This window comes from Canis lupus, chromosome 5, assembly GCF_011100685.1.
Source record: "Canis lupus familiaris isolate Mischka breed German Shepherd chromosome 5, alternate assembly UU_Cfam_GSD_1.0, whole genome shotgun sequence".
Classification (NCBI taxonomy): Eukaryota; Metazoa; Chordata; class Mammalia; order Carnivora; family Canidae; genus Canis; species Canis lupus.
Window position 1 is genome coordinate 1,067,806 of NC_049226.1, and position 14,740 is coordinate 1,082,545.

Here is a 14,740-nt window from a genome sequence, read left to right on the forward strand (position 1 = left end):
TGTTGAGGAGTAGTAAATTAATAATAAGTGGGAGTAATAAATATGTGCGTTTACAAATTTTACCTATGTATGTTTATATATATAAAATAATGTGAATTAAGTGTTAAGGTATATGTTAAGTGCCATGAAGATAATTACTTCTTATTTCAGCCTGAAAGATCAGCATGGAATTAGATTTGATATGGCTAGGTATTAGTATGTGCTACTCCAATTAAATTCAGAGCAGTAACTCTATGTAAACTGATACCCTAAAATATTACAAAAAATTTGTTCTGCAAAAATGTTGAATGCTTGTGTTGAATCTAGTCTTAGTAAGTGCTAAGTGCCTTCTTGGAGGAGGCAGGTTTTTTTTTCTCTTTGAAATGTAATTCACATGCCATAAAGTTCACCGTTTAAAGTGTTTGATTTAGTGGTTTTTAGTATATTTGTATATTTACAAATTAATCAATTTTTAGAATATTTCATTTGCCAGAAAAGAAACTTTATTCTCGTTAGCAGTTCCTTCCTCCCCATTCCCTTCCCCCAACCTCCAGCAACCACTAACTAATCTACTTTCTGTCTACAGATTTGCCTATTCTGGACATTCCACATAAATGGAAGCATGTGACATGTGTTCTTTATGTGGATGTCTGTCTTCACTTAGCATAACATTTTTAAGGTTCATCCACATTGTAGCATATCAATATTTCATTTTTACAGCTACATAATAGTCTGTTGTGTGGATAATACTACAGTCCATTGTTCATTCATCAGTTTATGGACTTGTGCGTTATTTCTGTCTTTTGGCTATTGATGCTGCTACGAATGTTCTTGTGCAAGTTTTATTTGTAAACATATTCATGCCTTTTGGGTATATACCTAGGAGTGGAACTGCTGGGTTATGTGGTAACTCCATGTTTAACATTTTCAGGAGCTGCCAAACTTTTTGCAGAGTTGGCCATACCATTTTTCAGTCCCACTAGCATGTGTTACAATTTTTATTTCTCCACATCCTTACCAAGATTTGTCATGTCTGTTCTTTTTATTGTAACCATCCTAGTGGATGTGAAGTGGTATCTATCTCACTGGTTTTGATTTATATTTCCCTAATGGCTAATGATGTTAAGCAAATTTTCTTGTGTTTATTGGCCATTTATATTTCTTTTTTGAAGAAAGATCTTTTCAAGTTCTTTGCCCATTTTTTAAGATGGGTTATTTGTCTTTATTTTTGAGTTGAAAGAGCTCTTTATTCTGGATCCAAATTCCTCATCAGATACAGGATTTGCAAATACCTGTATTATCATGGGTTAATTTTTCACTTTCTTATTGGTGTTCTCTTTTTTTTTTTTTTTTAATTAATTTATTTATTTATGATAGTCACACACAGAGAGAGAGAGAGAGAGGCAGAGACACAGGCAGAGGGAGAAGCAGGCTCCATGCACCGGGAGCCCGACGTGGGATTCGATCCCGGGTCTCCAGGATCGCGCCCTGGGCCAAAGGCAGGCGCCAAACCGCTGCGCCACCCAGGGATCCCTTGTTGGTGTTCTTTGAGGCATAAAACATTTTAGCCTTGATAAAGTCTAGCTGTCCACTTTTTCTTTTTTTACTTGTGCTTTTGGGGTCATAACTAAGAAACCACTGCCTAATTTTTCACAAAGATTTACTTTGATGTTTTCTTCCCAGAGTTTTGTAATTTTAGCTCTTATGATTTGGTCTTAGATCAATTTTTAGCTAATTTTTGCATAGGTGTGATGTAGGGGTCCAACTTTTGCAAGTGAATATCCAGTTTGACACAGCACTTTATGCTTAAAAGACTTTTCTCCTTTAAATGCTCTTGGCACCCTCATCAAACCATAGACATGGGCTTATTTCTGTACTTTCAGTTCTATTACCCTGACATTCTGTCATCTCTCTTTACGACAGTAACCACACTGTGTTAATTACTAGTACTTTACAGTAATTTTGAAATCAGGAAGTATAGCTTCTGCATCCTTGCTCTTGTTCTTCTAGATTAATTCTGTGTCGATTATTCTTCCATGAATAATCCATTAGTTTCTTAGTTTCATTTTCTAATTGTTCATTGCTAGTTTTCTTTTTTTAAAGATTTTATTTACTTATTCATGAGAGACACAGAGAGAGAGAGAGAGGCGCGCAGAGACACAGGCAGAGAGAGAAGCAGGCCCCCTTCAGGGAGCCTGATGTGGGACTCAACACTCCATCCTGGGTCTCCAGGATCATGCCCTGGGCCAAAGGCAGGCACCCAATCACAGAGCCACCCAGGCATCCCTCATTGCTGGTTTTTATAACTGATGTTTGATGGTTTGATCTTGTATCCTGCAACCTTGCTAAATTTGTTACTAGTTCTAATAGTTTGTATATGGACTCCTTTTCTATATGTAGGCTCATGCCATCTGTGAACAGAAAGAGTTTTCTTTCTTTTCCGTCCTTTTCTTACCTACTTTCCCTGGCAAGGACCTCTGGTACAGTGTTGAAAAGACGTAGGGAGAGCAGACATCCTTGTCTTTCTTCTGTACTTACTTTTCGGCCTTTCACCATTGAGTATGATGTTACCTGTAGGTTTTTTCAGGATGACTTTTATCAGTGTGACTAAGTTTCCTTCTCTTATGAGTTTTTTGAGTGTTTTTATTAGGAAAGGGTATTGGATTTTGCAAATGCATTTTCCTCATCTGTAGAGACAATTATATGGTCTTTGTCCTTTATTATATTGCTATGCTGTATTACTTAGATTGTTTGATTACATTTGACTCCTGGGATAAGTCCCAGGCATGATATATAATCCTTTTTGTGTTTTGCTAGATACGATTTGCTGATATTTTGTTGAAAATTTTATTTATGTATTCATGGGATTTTGCTCTTTTGTTTTCTTGAGATGTTTTTACCTGGTTTCGTTCTTTGGGTAATACTGGCTTAATAGAATGAGATGGGAAGTGTTTTCTTCCATTATTTAAAAGAGTTTATGAAGACTTGGTGTCCATTTTTGTTATAACATTTCATGGAATTCTCCAGTAAAGCCCTCTGAGCCTGGGCTTTTGTGCATATGTGGGAAGGTATTTTGTTCTATTTCATTGTATTTTGTTTTGAAGGTTGTTCGTTGGGGGGGGGGGGGGGTTTGATTACTTTATAGGTATATTCAGACTGTTTCTTCTTGAGTCAGTTTCCAGTTTTTGTTTTTGTAGAAATTTGTCTATTTCATCCGGATTACTTAATGTAACATAAAATCGTTCATAGTATTTCTTTGCACATCCTTTTTATTTCTGTAATGGCAATAGTAATGTTTCCCTCCTGATTTTAAGAATTTGAATCTTCTTTCTTTTTTTGTAGCTAAAAGTTGGTTAATTTTATCTTTTTCAGGAAGCTTATTTTTTATTTCATTGACTTTTCTATTTTCCATCCTATTTCATTTCTTAGTGTATTTCCTTATACATCAGCAGCTCTTGGTGTAGTTTAGGATCCCTTAGCCTCCTTCAGTAGGTTCTTGAAGTTAATATTGTTTACATAATAATACCAAGACTTCACTCTAAACCATTCTGATATGAAGCAAAGATGAGAATCTGCTATTTTTTATCAGACATAGAGTTTGCAAAGATGTAAAGCAGTGCCATTCTTGTCACTAAATTTTAGCAGGAGGGACATAGTTCATTTTCACTTAAAATTGTACCATTTATAGTGATACATCTTCCTATTTTATTTTTAAAGATTTTACTCATGAGAGAGGCAGAGACACAGGCAGAGGGAGAAGCAGGCTCCCTGCAGGGAGCCCAACGTGGGACTCGATCCCGAGTCTCCAGGATCACTCCCTGGGTTGAAGGCAGCGCTGAATCGCTGAGCCATCCAGGCTGCCCAACATCTTCCTATTTTATTTTATTTTATTTTATTTATTTATTTTATTTTATTTTATTTATTTTATTTTATTTTATTTTATTTTATTATTATTTTTTTTTATAAATTTTTATTTATTTATGATAGTCACACAGATTGAGAGAGAGAGAGGCAGAGACACAGGCAGAGGGAGAAGCAGGCTCCATGCACTGGGAGCCCGACGTGGGATTCGATCCCGGGTCTCCAGGATCGTGCCCCTGGGCCAAAGGCAGGCGCCAAACCGCTGCGCCACCCAGGGATCCCCACATCTTCCTATTTTAAAATGAATTATTAAATATTTTCACTGGAGATTTTTACCAGAAAAGCTCTTTGGAGTCCTCAGTGAGTTTTAATAGTGTAAAGGGGCATGTGATCAAAAAGTTTTAAAGCTGCTGTTATATATTTTTAGTCTTTAAAAAAATTATGATTTAGATACTACTTTTTTGTAGCTAAACAAAATGGAAAAACTAAATTATTTGGAATTTTAGACATAGGAGCCAGGGTTAAAAACTGAACTTTTAATATTCCAGAATTTATGCCCTCTTAAAATTATACTCTTCTGCCCTTTGCATTATTTTGACTAGCTAATTATTTGACTTTTCTTCTTTTTCTACATTATTTCATACTCAGATTTCTCCAGATTTAAAACAAACTGATTAGCCAATATTTTAGAGTATTTTCTCAGTACTGTGTGGTGAGATGTTAGATACTGTAAATACAGTTTTTTCTCAGACCATAATGATTCTTTGGCATTTCCTCAACAGTGAGATGTATCATGGCAATGCTGAAAAAGAGAATCAGGGATGAGAAGACCAATGTCAGGAAGTCTGCACTGCAGGTGTGAGTTCTTCTAAATAATCCTCAAATGTGCTCTGTTTTGCACTAAAAACTTGGAAATATTTTGTAAAAACCCCAACCATAGTCATTATTGAACTTGTTTTTCACTTTACATTTGTTCACTTTAATCCTGTTGTATATATAAATTACAGAGATGAACTAAAGGTTTGTCTCAGTTTCTTGCTGGGTTGTTGATTTCTTAAGAGTCACACATATTTTTATCGTTAATTTCTTTTTTTAGATTAGGAATTCTTAAACTGGGGAGCATGGATGGATTTTGATAGGGTGCACGTAACCCCTGAAATTGTAAATACTTGTTTATGTAAAACGTATATTAGATTTTTCTCCAGAGAGAGGACTTAGCTTTCATCAGATTCTGAAAAGGTGAGATGTATGTTTCCAGGTGGAGGGATGGATCCATGACCTAAAAAATGTTAAGAACCATAGACTTATTAAGTCTTATTTTTGTCTACGGTGTGTCTTATTGTTTTTGAAAAAGTCATCAATTCATGTTACATGCACCTTCTAGGTATTACTGAGTATTTTGAAACACTGCAACATCTCAGGGATGAAAGAAGAGCTATCACTTCTTCAGGACCAGAGCCGAGACCCTGCAGTATCTGTACGAAAGCAGGCCTTACAGTCTCTTACTGAACTTCTTATGGTGAGAGACAGTGCTTTTTTACATCAAAAATAATTAAGCATATATAATTACCTATCACTGAATATTTATTTGACTACTGGAAATTCTACCAGGTGTACTGTAGGGCAATACAGTGTAAGACAAGAGGTATCTATCTTTCAATTACATATGAAAGATTATGTCTCATATAATTATGAACTAGTGCTAGAGAATGCTAGTGATTAGCCTTTTCTTGACTTTAGTTTAAATCTCACATAGAAATAAGAATTTTAAAATGAATTTAGTCAGGCCAGAGGCCTAGATTAAGTTTTGCATATTAAGACCTATTAAATGATACTGCCAAAAGAACAGGTCCACCGATCCCATATGTAATTTACTCCTGCCAAATATTTAGCTTTTGAAGAATTTTTAAAGCATGTTTATTTCTTCATTTCATCATAGAAAGCAATAAGCAATGCATACTTTGACTTCCTCTGACAATATCTATTCTAATTGCTCCTTGGAATAAATACTTGATCTTGAATTACAAAAAAGTGCTGATTTACTTAATAAATTTTTTTTTAAATTTATTTATGATAGAGAGAGAGAGAGAGAGAGAGAGAGGCAGAGACATAGGCAGAGGGAGAAGCATGCTCCATGCACCGGGAGCCTGATGTGGGATTCGATCCCGGGTCTCCAGGATCGCACCCTGGGCCAAAGGCAGGCGCTAAACCGCTCTGCCACCCAGGGATCCCTGATTTACTTAATAATATGACTTCCTAAGTTTAAAATTTCAGTATGCACTAATAAATAGTAACTGGAAACTGAACTTTGTTTTAACATGTATTTCAAATGTTGCTTTTTTTTTTCACTTTGGTTTATTTGTACTTGTGTGTGTGACTATTGTTAGCGTATCTCAAAATATTGTTCACAGCCTCACTGATTTGTATTTAGATAGGTTTAGACTTCCTTATGACTTTTTAATGACTTCATGATGTTTATTTTCTAAGGCCCAACCTAGATGTGTCCAGATACAGAAAGCCTGGCTGACAGGGATCATCCCAGCTGTGATGGACTGTGAAAGCACGGTGCAGGAAAAAGCTCTGGAATGTCTTGACCAGCTCCTGTTACAGAACATTAAGCATTACAATAAATTCCATACTGGAGACAATAGCCAGGTGCTGGCTTGGGCACTTCTTACTCTCCTTAGTACAGAAAACCAGGAACTGAGGTATGTTAATTGTGTGATTTCTTTTCCATATAGAAAACCATAAAGGTTTTTTTAATTAATAAAATTTCTGTATTGCTCATAGAAAATTAGCTTTCTAAAATACTTAACATATATCAATTTTCTGTTTTTAGTCTTTTTTTTTTTTTTGACCCAATTCAAATCTCTCAGCATTTTTGAGGTGAGAGTTTTTTGTGAAGCTTTGATCACCTCCTTTGCTTTTCTCTGAGTGCCTAAATTAATGTCTAATGTAGTAGAAAGCACTGATGGGCATGATTTATTACTAGTAACTTTCCACATATTAGTTTTTATGAAAGGTGGCTTCCTAGTTCTTCCAAATTAACCTTTTCCTAATCCTTATCAGATTGGTTGAATTAATGCCAGTGCAGTATTTTTTCCCATTTGATAGCATTTACTGAGCATACACTGCACAGTGAACACTATGGTGAGGGGTTAGCACCTGTTGTACTGATAAATTTTCATCTATACTGCATAATCTTACAATTAGCTTGTAAACGTTTACATTACCTTGGCTGATTTATTTTTTCTCATCATGTAAGAAACACTTCCCTATTTGTTTACATGTATTATGGAGGAATTCTCATACACTAGAAACATACTAGATTTTGTATTGTAAAATACTGTTCTGGGGCCTGGGCAAATCACCTGTAAAATGGTACTTACCAGAGCTTGTGGAGAAGACAATGAGAACTTACTGTTAAATGGGTATAAAGTTTCACTGTAGAGTGATGATGAAGTTCTGGAGATGGATGATTGCACAACAGTGTGCTCTCACTGAACTGTACACCTAAAAATCATTAAAATGGTGAATTTTGTTATGTAAATTTTGCCACAAGAAAAAAATATGTATTTGCCCAAAGTTAGGAAATATAGAATTAGGGTTTAAGTGTAAAAATGTTTTGGAATAGCTGTTGTAGAAAATGAGCTATGGCAGCATGCTCAAGTGCGATGGATTCATGAGCTCAGACTGTTTTGATCATAACATTAAGATGCTATATACCATTTTTCACTTTTATCCTTTCACAGAGTATAGAGTTTCCATAACCATATGATATTGAAGCAAATTGAATACAGAAGCAGTTATAATAATCTACCTGACTTCTGTTTAAGTCAGACCATAAAGAAATTTACAGAAGTAAAAAGTAATGATACTCTTTTCACCAAGTTTATTTTGTTTTGAGATTCTTTTGTAAAACAGTGCATTTATGTTAGCATAAATGGCTTATTGTTATTTTTAGATTAATAAATATTTTTAAACTTTTCAGTTTTAATTTCTGCACAGCAGGATATATATAGTCCACATAAACCAAAGGTCTTCAAGATGTTGCATAATTTTTTTTGTTCAAAAGTGCCCAGAGATGAAAAACTGTGAGAACCACTGAGCTTGGGAATCAGTTTTTCAAAAAGGATCATTAAGAAAAGTAAGGTCTGGTGGAATAGAGTTCTATAAACATTTGTAAACAAAATCTTGTGGTATATTCTTTAATAAACAAAGTAGAACATCAAGAAGAGAGACTTCACCGATCAGATGACTTTTGAATTTGAATCTTGAAGGTTAATAAGGACATAAAGGAGCATGTCCATGGGAGATAAAAAGCCAGTGCAAAGCCATGGAAGCATAAGCAGTATGTCTCATTCAGGACCCATAGGGATTCACTGTGGGCGGGGAAACGGTGCTCCTTGGACTGTACATAAAGTGAAACGAGATGTTAAGAAGGGCCTACACATACTGCAGAGTTGTAACATTGCATACCAAGGAGTTTGACTTCAGATTGAAAACAGAGTGGGAGGGGGAGACTGCTGATGAATTTAAAGTGGACAGGTAATAAAGGATCTTATATTTTAAGAGTATTAATCTTGAAAATAAAACATCCAGTTATTTTATCAGCAAAATGGGTTTATACAGGAATGGCATAGCTGTGAAAAACCACAGGCAAGTCTGGAGATCAAAGGAGAAGAACTGTTAGTTTTTAGAGAAAAGGATGTCGTTGGGAGGGGCTAGTTTGAAGGAAAGCCCATTGAAAGAAAGAGTTCAGGGTGATGATGATTTCTCAATGTCTGAGTTGTGACAGACTCTCCATTGGCTGGGCTGTCCCCAGGCTAAGAGGAATCCTTCCTCTTGCTGGAGTGGTCAAGTCCGCTTGTTCCTCTTGGAAATAGAGTACACCTGCCCCCTTCCTGGTGGGTCTGCAGTTGATGAGTGGTGGTAGGCGTGAGGGCTCCCCCTGTTAGCCTCTCAGCTTCACTTTGAGTTTCACAAGACGTGTAGCAAAGGGACTTGTGCTTGGTGACCAGGAGATAACAGGAATCTAAGAAAACAGGCCACCACTCAAATGATTTAAGTTAAAGATGATGAGGGCCAGCATCAAGGAGAAGGCAGTAGACATGAAGAAATTAAGTATGTTTAAAGATGTAATAAGTGGAAGTATAGAATTGGTGAAGGTTTGATTTGAGGGTTGAAAGGACTCGGTGCACTTCCTCTACTCAAGCTCACAGTCTAGTGGAAAGAGACAAAATAAAACTCACAATTTTAGTAGAAAGTGAGTTTTAGGAGCTAAGAGGGACAGCATAGAGCGGTTTGGTGATTTTTTTTTTTTTTTAACTTTTTAACTTTTAGCTTGAATTGCCTTCCTGTTGATGGTGGCAAGAGCTGAATTATTCCCAGAGGTGGAATAAGTAGAAATTAACCAGGCAACCATACTAGTGAGAGTTTCCAGACAAAATAGCAATGCAAAGGCTTAAGAGGCCTGAAGCTTCGATGATTCTATCCAAAATAACTAGTCAGTGGGATTTCCATTGACTTAGGTATGGCAAGCAAAGGCAAGGCAGGTTTCTGAACAGGAAGGGCAGGAGATGGAAGCCCAATTTAAATGTCTGCACAGCAAAAAAAAAAAAAAAAAAAATGTCTGCACAGCAAAGGAAACAATCAACAAAACTAAAAGCCAGTCTATGGAATGGGAGAAGATATTTGTAAATGACATACCATGTAAAAGGGTTAGTATCCAAAATCTGTAAACAACTTATCAAACTCAACAGCCAAGAACAAATAACCCAGTTAAGAAATGGGAGGGAGACATAAAGACATTTTTCCAAAGAAGACATCAAGATGGCTAACAGACATATTAAAAGGTGCTCAACATCTCTCAGTAACAGGGAAATACAAATCAAAACCACAGTGAGATACCACTTCACACCTGTCAGAATAGCTAAAATTAACAACTCAGGAAACAACAGATGTTGGCGAGAATGTGGAGAAAGGAATGCAAACTGGACCACCCCCTCTGGAAAATAGTGTGGAGGTTCCTCAGAAAGTTGAAAATAAAGCTACCCTATGGAAGAGGATACAAAAATACTGATTTGAAGGGGCATATGCACTCCAATGTTTATAGCATTATCAACAATAGCCAAATTATGGAAAGAACCCAAATGTCATCAGCTGATGAATGGATAAAATAAGATGTGGTCAGGGCACCTGGGTGGCTCACTTACCTGCCTTTGGCTTAGGTCATGATCCTGGGGTCCTGGGATCAAGCCCTGCATCAGGTTCTCTGCTTAGTGGGGAGCCTGCTTCTCCTTCTCCCTCTGCCCGCTGCTCCCCCTGCTTGTGCTCTCTCTCTAATACATAAAGAAAACCCTTAAAAAAAAATATGGTCTACACACACACACACACACAAATATTACTTCTTGATCAAAAAGCATGAAATCTTGCCATTTGCAATGATGTGGTTGAAACTAGAAGGTATTATGGTAGGCAAAATAAGTCAGAGAAACACAAATATATGATTCCACTCGTGGAATTTAAGAAACAACATGAACATAGGGGAAGAGAAGGAAAAATAAGACTAAAACAGGGAGGCGAACCATCAGAGACTCTTAAAGAGAACAAATGGAAGATTGTTAAGGGTGGTAGGTGGATGACGTGATGAGCATTAGGAAGGCCACTTGTGGGATCACTGGGTGGCGCAGTGGTTTGGCGCCTGCCTTTGGCCCAGAGCACGATCCTGGGGACCCGGGATCGAATCCCATGTCGGGCTCCCGGTGCATGGAGCCTGCTTCTCCCTCTGCCTGTGTCTCTGCCTCTCTCTCTCTCTCTGTGTGACTATCATAAATAATAAATAAAAATTTAAAAAAAATAAAGGAAGGCCACTTGTTGGGATGAGCATTGAATATTATATGTGAGTGATGAGTCACTAGATTTTACTCCTGAAGGCAATGCTACACTATATATTAACTAACTTGAATTTAAATTAAAAAAAAAATGTGTACTTGAAGTGCTTTGTCATGTCTGAGTGGAGAACTTTTGGTAATGAACGAGATCGCTGAGGGTTCAGTTTATAGACAAGAGGACTAAGAGTAGAACTTTTCAAAATCAGCCATTAGAGTGATTTGAAGAAAAGGAATTCGTGAAGGGAAAAGAAAAGATCAACAAGTAGACAGAGTATGAGGGCAGAGAGAGTGATCGGTAATGTCTGGCCAAGGTCATGGAAAATGGGGACTGAACGTAGTCCATTAGTCTTGATTCTAGGATAGAGGTCAGTGGTGCTGTACAAAAGAACCAGGTTAGTGTCTGGAAAATAATTCTGACTTACTAGGATTGGCTTGTGATTAACAACAGTTGGGCTAGTTGAGGGGTAAGGTAATTGAGGGAGGCTTTTTGGGAACTGTTCAGCTGATCTGGAGGAGTGTAGGTTGTCAGAAGAGCCAAATTTGAGGTTTCAAAACTGGGAATTCAGAGGATTTTTTTTTTCCCCATTCTGTTTATTTCTTATAGTAAACATTACTTAATGTTTTGTGTGATTCTTCTTAATAAATTTTAAAATATTTGCTGATTGCTTGTATGTTGGTTTTGGACCATAATCAGGTATGAATTATGAGTTACCTACATTAAAACTCCTGATATTTATAGATTTTTAATCAATAGCTAATATATTAAAATCATTAACTTATATGGATATGCTTATTGTATGTAGATGTGTTATAGTTGCTTTCTGCAAGCTTTGAGAATTCCTTTTATTTTCACTTAATGAGAAAGTCTTGGTGTGTGACTGTGTGAGTGTATGTGTGTGTTCCTAGCAGTTAAGGAAAAATTAATTGGAGGAAGAAGCTTAGATAAGTGATACTGCATTTTTCTCTTTAGTCATGTGATCTCATTCAGTGCTATGGGAAGAAGTCAAATAGTTTAAAACAATGACATAACACCAACACTTTATTACACCAGAAGCATTTTTTGTTTTATTTTTAAAGGGTTTGAAATATGTATCTCTGAGTGGTATTTGTGGGTTATGGCAAAGTTTAGCTTGTTTAATATCACCATATTTAAATGCTAGAATGTCATTTCTCTCCAGTTCTTCCATTGAAAAAATAGCCATGTCTACACTTTTTGTCCGTAAAACCCTGTAAACTCTTGATATATTTGTTATTGGTAACCCATCCCTTGTGTTTGTAAGCAATTTTGGAGGGAATGAGGATAAGGAGGGTCTCGAATTATGAAATTTTAGTCTTTGCTTTAAAAATATATTTTATAAGGAGAGAAATAAGTGTATCTTATTCTGTATAATAATAAAAACTTTGAAGATATCTAATTTGGTATCAAATATATCACTAGCCAGGAACTTCTGCATAGATGTTTGATGTGCCAGAGGAATCCTGGAGCAGCAGTTGATAACCTTTCACTGAGGGCTGTTTTGAACAGTGTTGTGTATTTACAATTACAGTTCTGCTTTCCCATCTTTTTTTCAGCCGCTATTTAAATAAGGCTTTTCATATCTGGTCCAAGAAGGAGAAATTCTCATCCAGTTTTATAAACCATGTAATATCCTTCACTGACACGGAACATTCTGCACCGGCTTGGATGCTGCTCTCCAAAATTGCTTGCTCATCACCCAAGCTGGACTACACCAAAATAATAGCGTCCTGGGACAAACTCAGCAGGTGTGTATGCTTATGATGTACCTGCTGATAGACACCAGAGGTTCTTGGAAACAAAGCTCGTGTCTTAAGGCTGTTTCATAGCTATTCAGCTATTCATATACACAGATCTTTTCTTTAAATTCTGGTATAAAAACAAACATGAAAAAATAAGAATCCATTTTAAGCTTTCAGTTTACCTTTTGTGCCAGTAAATTAAGTGCTATAGTGAAGTTGACTCCTAAATTTGCTACCCTACATTCTTCCAATACTAACAGTCCAGAGACAGTTTTGTTGGCATCAGTGTATATTTTGGCTCTATATTGATATTCTTTGTGCCCTTTTCCTAGTCAACAGAATCCCAATTCAAACACCTTAGGACATATTCTGTGTGTTATTGGGCATATTGCAAAGCATCTTCCTAAGAGCACCCGGGACAAGGTGACTGGTGAGTGTCTATTGGAGAATCTTGAAAAGGCTTTTCTTATCACTTTATATATATTTTAAGCAGTTAAATTTAGAGGGTTTTGACTTTCTTTTAGATGTGATCAAGTGTAAGCTGAATGGATTCCAGTGGTCTCTAGAGTTGATCAGTGCAGCTGTTGATACTTTGCAAAGACTCTGTAGAGCATCTGCAGAGACACCTGTGGAAGAACAGGTATACTACGGACTCTCTGGATATGTTTGTTGTCTATTTGTACCTACACATATTACTCTGTTTTGAAGTTTGAGGCGTCTTCTTTTGTGGAGAAACTATAGGAATAGGTAGTCCCCAAAGCTGATGCTGCAAGGAAACACTTATGTGACAAGCAGTTGACATTCCCTGAGAAAATCTTGGCTGCTAATGACACAGGGTTCTCTCAGGAAGTCACTACCATGGTTCCTGGTACAAGTGCCTCCTAGGAAATTATTTCTGATCATTTGAGAGGTCATATTCCTGGAAAACACCTGTTCTGTTAGTATAAGGCTATATTACGCCAATACCTCTTCCTCTACCCTGTCCCCAAAGTCTATAGCTCATGTTTCCTGTAGAGCATACACACAGATCCAAACCAGGGTTTTGTGTGAGACAGTGTTACTTTGTCTTTCTAAAAGGTATCCATTATCGGTTTCTCTAATAAGTTATTTTATTGCCATGTATTATGTTTTTATCATGAAATATACTCCTAGTAAATGCTAATCATAATGAAAAGTTAACTGGGGTTACTAATAATGATTCTAGAAGTCAAAAGTTAAATTAAGTAACTGCTGGAATATCTTTTAAGTTTCCCAGAATAAAAATATTTTTGCTTTATTCAGCTACATTCTTAAGCTTCCTTTTCTTATATAAGTTCCTTAAAGAAAGTCCTTCCTTGATAAGTTACATCTTCTATTTGTAGTAACAGATATAATAAGAAAGGATATTATAACTTTTTTTGCTTAGGACTTAAAACAGGTTGAAATGTACCTAACTAAAAATGCCCAGCTCTTTCCATATAAATGGTGTCTGGTGTTTTCCTGGCATGTACCTTTTGGCTCATCTGGTAAAAGGGATACTTGCTTTGTTTGATTTCTCTAGCTGTTTATCTCTTGATCCAAGAAAAACCTTTAAATAAGGAACATTACCTAAGTAGGGAGCATATTTGAAAAGCAGAAAACAGGTCAAAACAAAACAAAAAGCTGGTCATAAGGTAAGAATGAGGTAGGAAAAAGCAGGGAGAAATATTTATGGCAAATTATGAAACTATGATCCTGCATGCCTCTGTGGCACACAGCTGAGTAATGGCAGAGCTATGCCTGGAACTAAAGCCTCTCACTGCTTTCCCAATCTTTTTCTTCACCAGCATTGGCTAGAGGAAGAGTGATGTATAATACTGGGGATGTTGGGGCCTTAAGCCACTGGCTACTCACTAATGCCCACACTTATTAGCACAGTAACTTATAGCATTGTTAGAGTCTGAGGAAGACCGTTATCCTCACATTTAAAAATTGAGAACTAGAAGAGAGATTACTACCACGTTAGAGAAAAGGCCACGATTGTAGCTTTGCCAACACCAGTTCCCTTAGTGGTAGACAATGGACTGAGGCCCTGAGATTTTCCAGAACCTTAGGATATTTTAAATTCATATGACCTATTGTTTTCCCCTAAGCATTCTTCTCTCTGTTTTTTTTTTTCTGTGTAAGTGAATGTTCTGTATTTTACTGAGAAATAGAAATTGCCCAAAGAATAGATCATCAGAGCCTAGCTAGTTCAAAGCATTATATATGAAGAGATGTAGGTTTGGGGG

General features: G+C 36.6%; 1 protein-coding gene across 2 annotated transcripts in view; it reads left to right on the top strand.

Moving 5' to 3' along the window:
• The window catches only part of NCAPD3 (non-SMC condensin II complex subunit D3), a 60,193-nt gene that overhangs the window by 18,916 nt on the left and 26,537 nt on the right, over window positions 1-14,740 (top strand). For both annotated transcript variants that reach the window (XR_005359016.1, XM_038535599.1), the window contains exons 14-19: window positions 4,623-4,696; window positions 5,225-5,359; window positions 6,328-6,548; window positions 12,306-12,497; window positions 12,824-12,921; window positions 13,016-13,131. Coding sequence is in view for 1 of the 2 variants with exons in the window: in XM_038535599.1 (XP_038391527.1) it covers window positions 4,623-4,696; window positions 5,225-5,359; window positions 6,328-6,548; window positions 12,306-12,497; window positions 12,824-12,921; window positions 13,016-13,131 (836 nt within the window). In the remaining variant the exon portion in view is untranslated. The remainder of the gene's footprint in view (window positions 1-4,622; window positions 4,697-5,224; window positions 5,360-6,327; window positions 6,549-12,305; window positions 12,498-12,823; window positions 12,922-13,015; window positions 13,132-14,740) is intronic.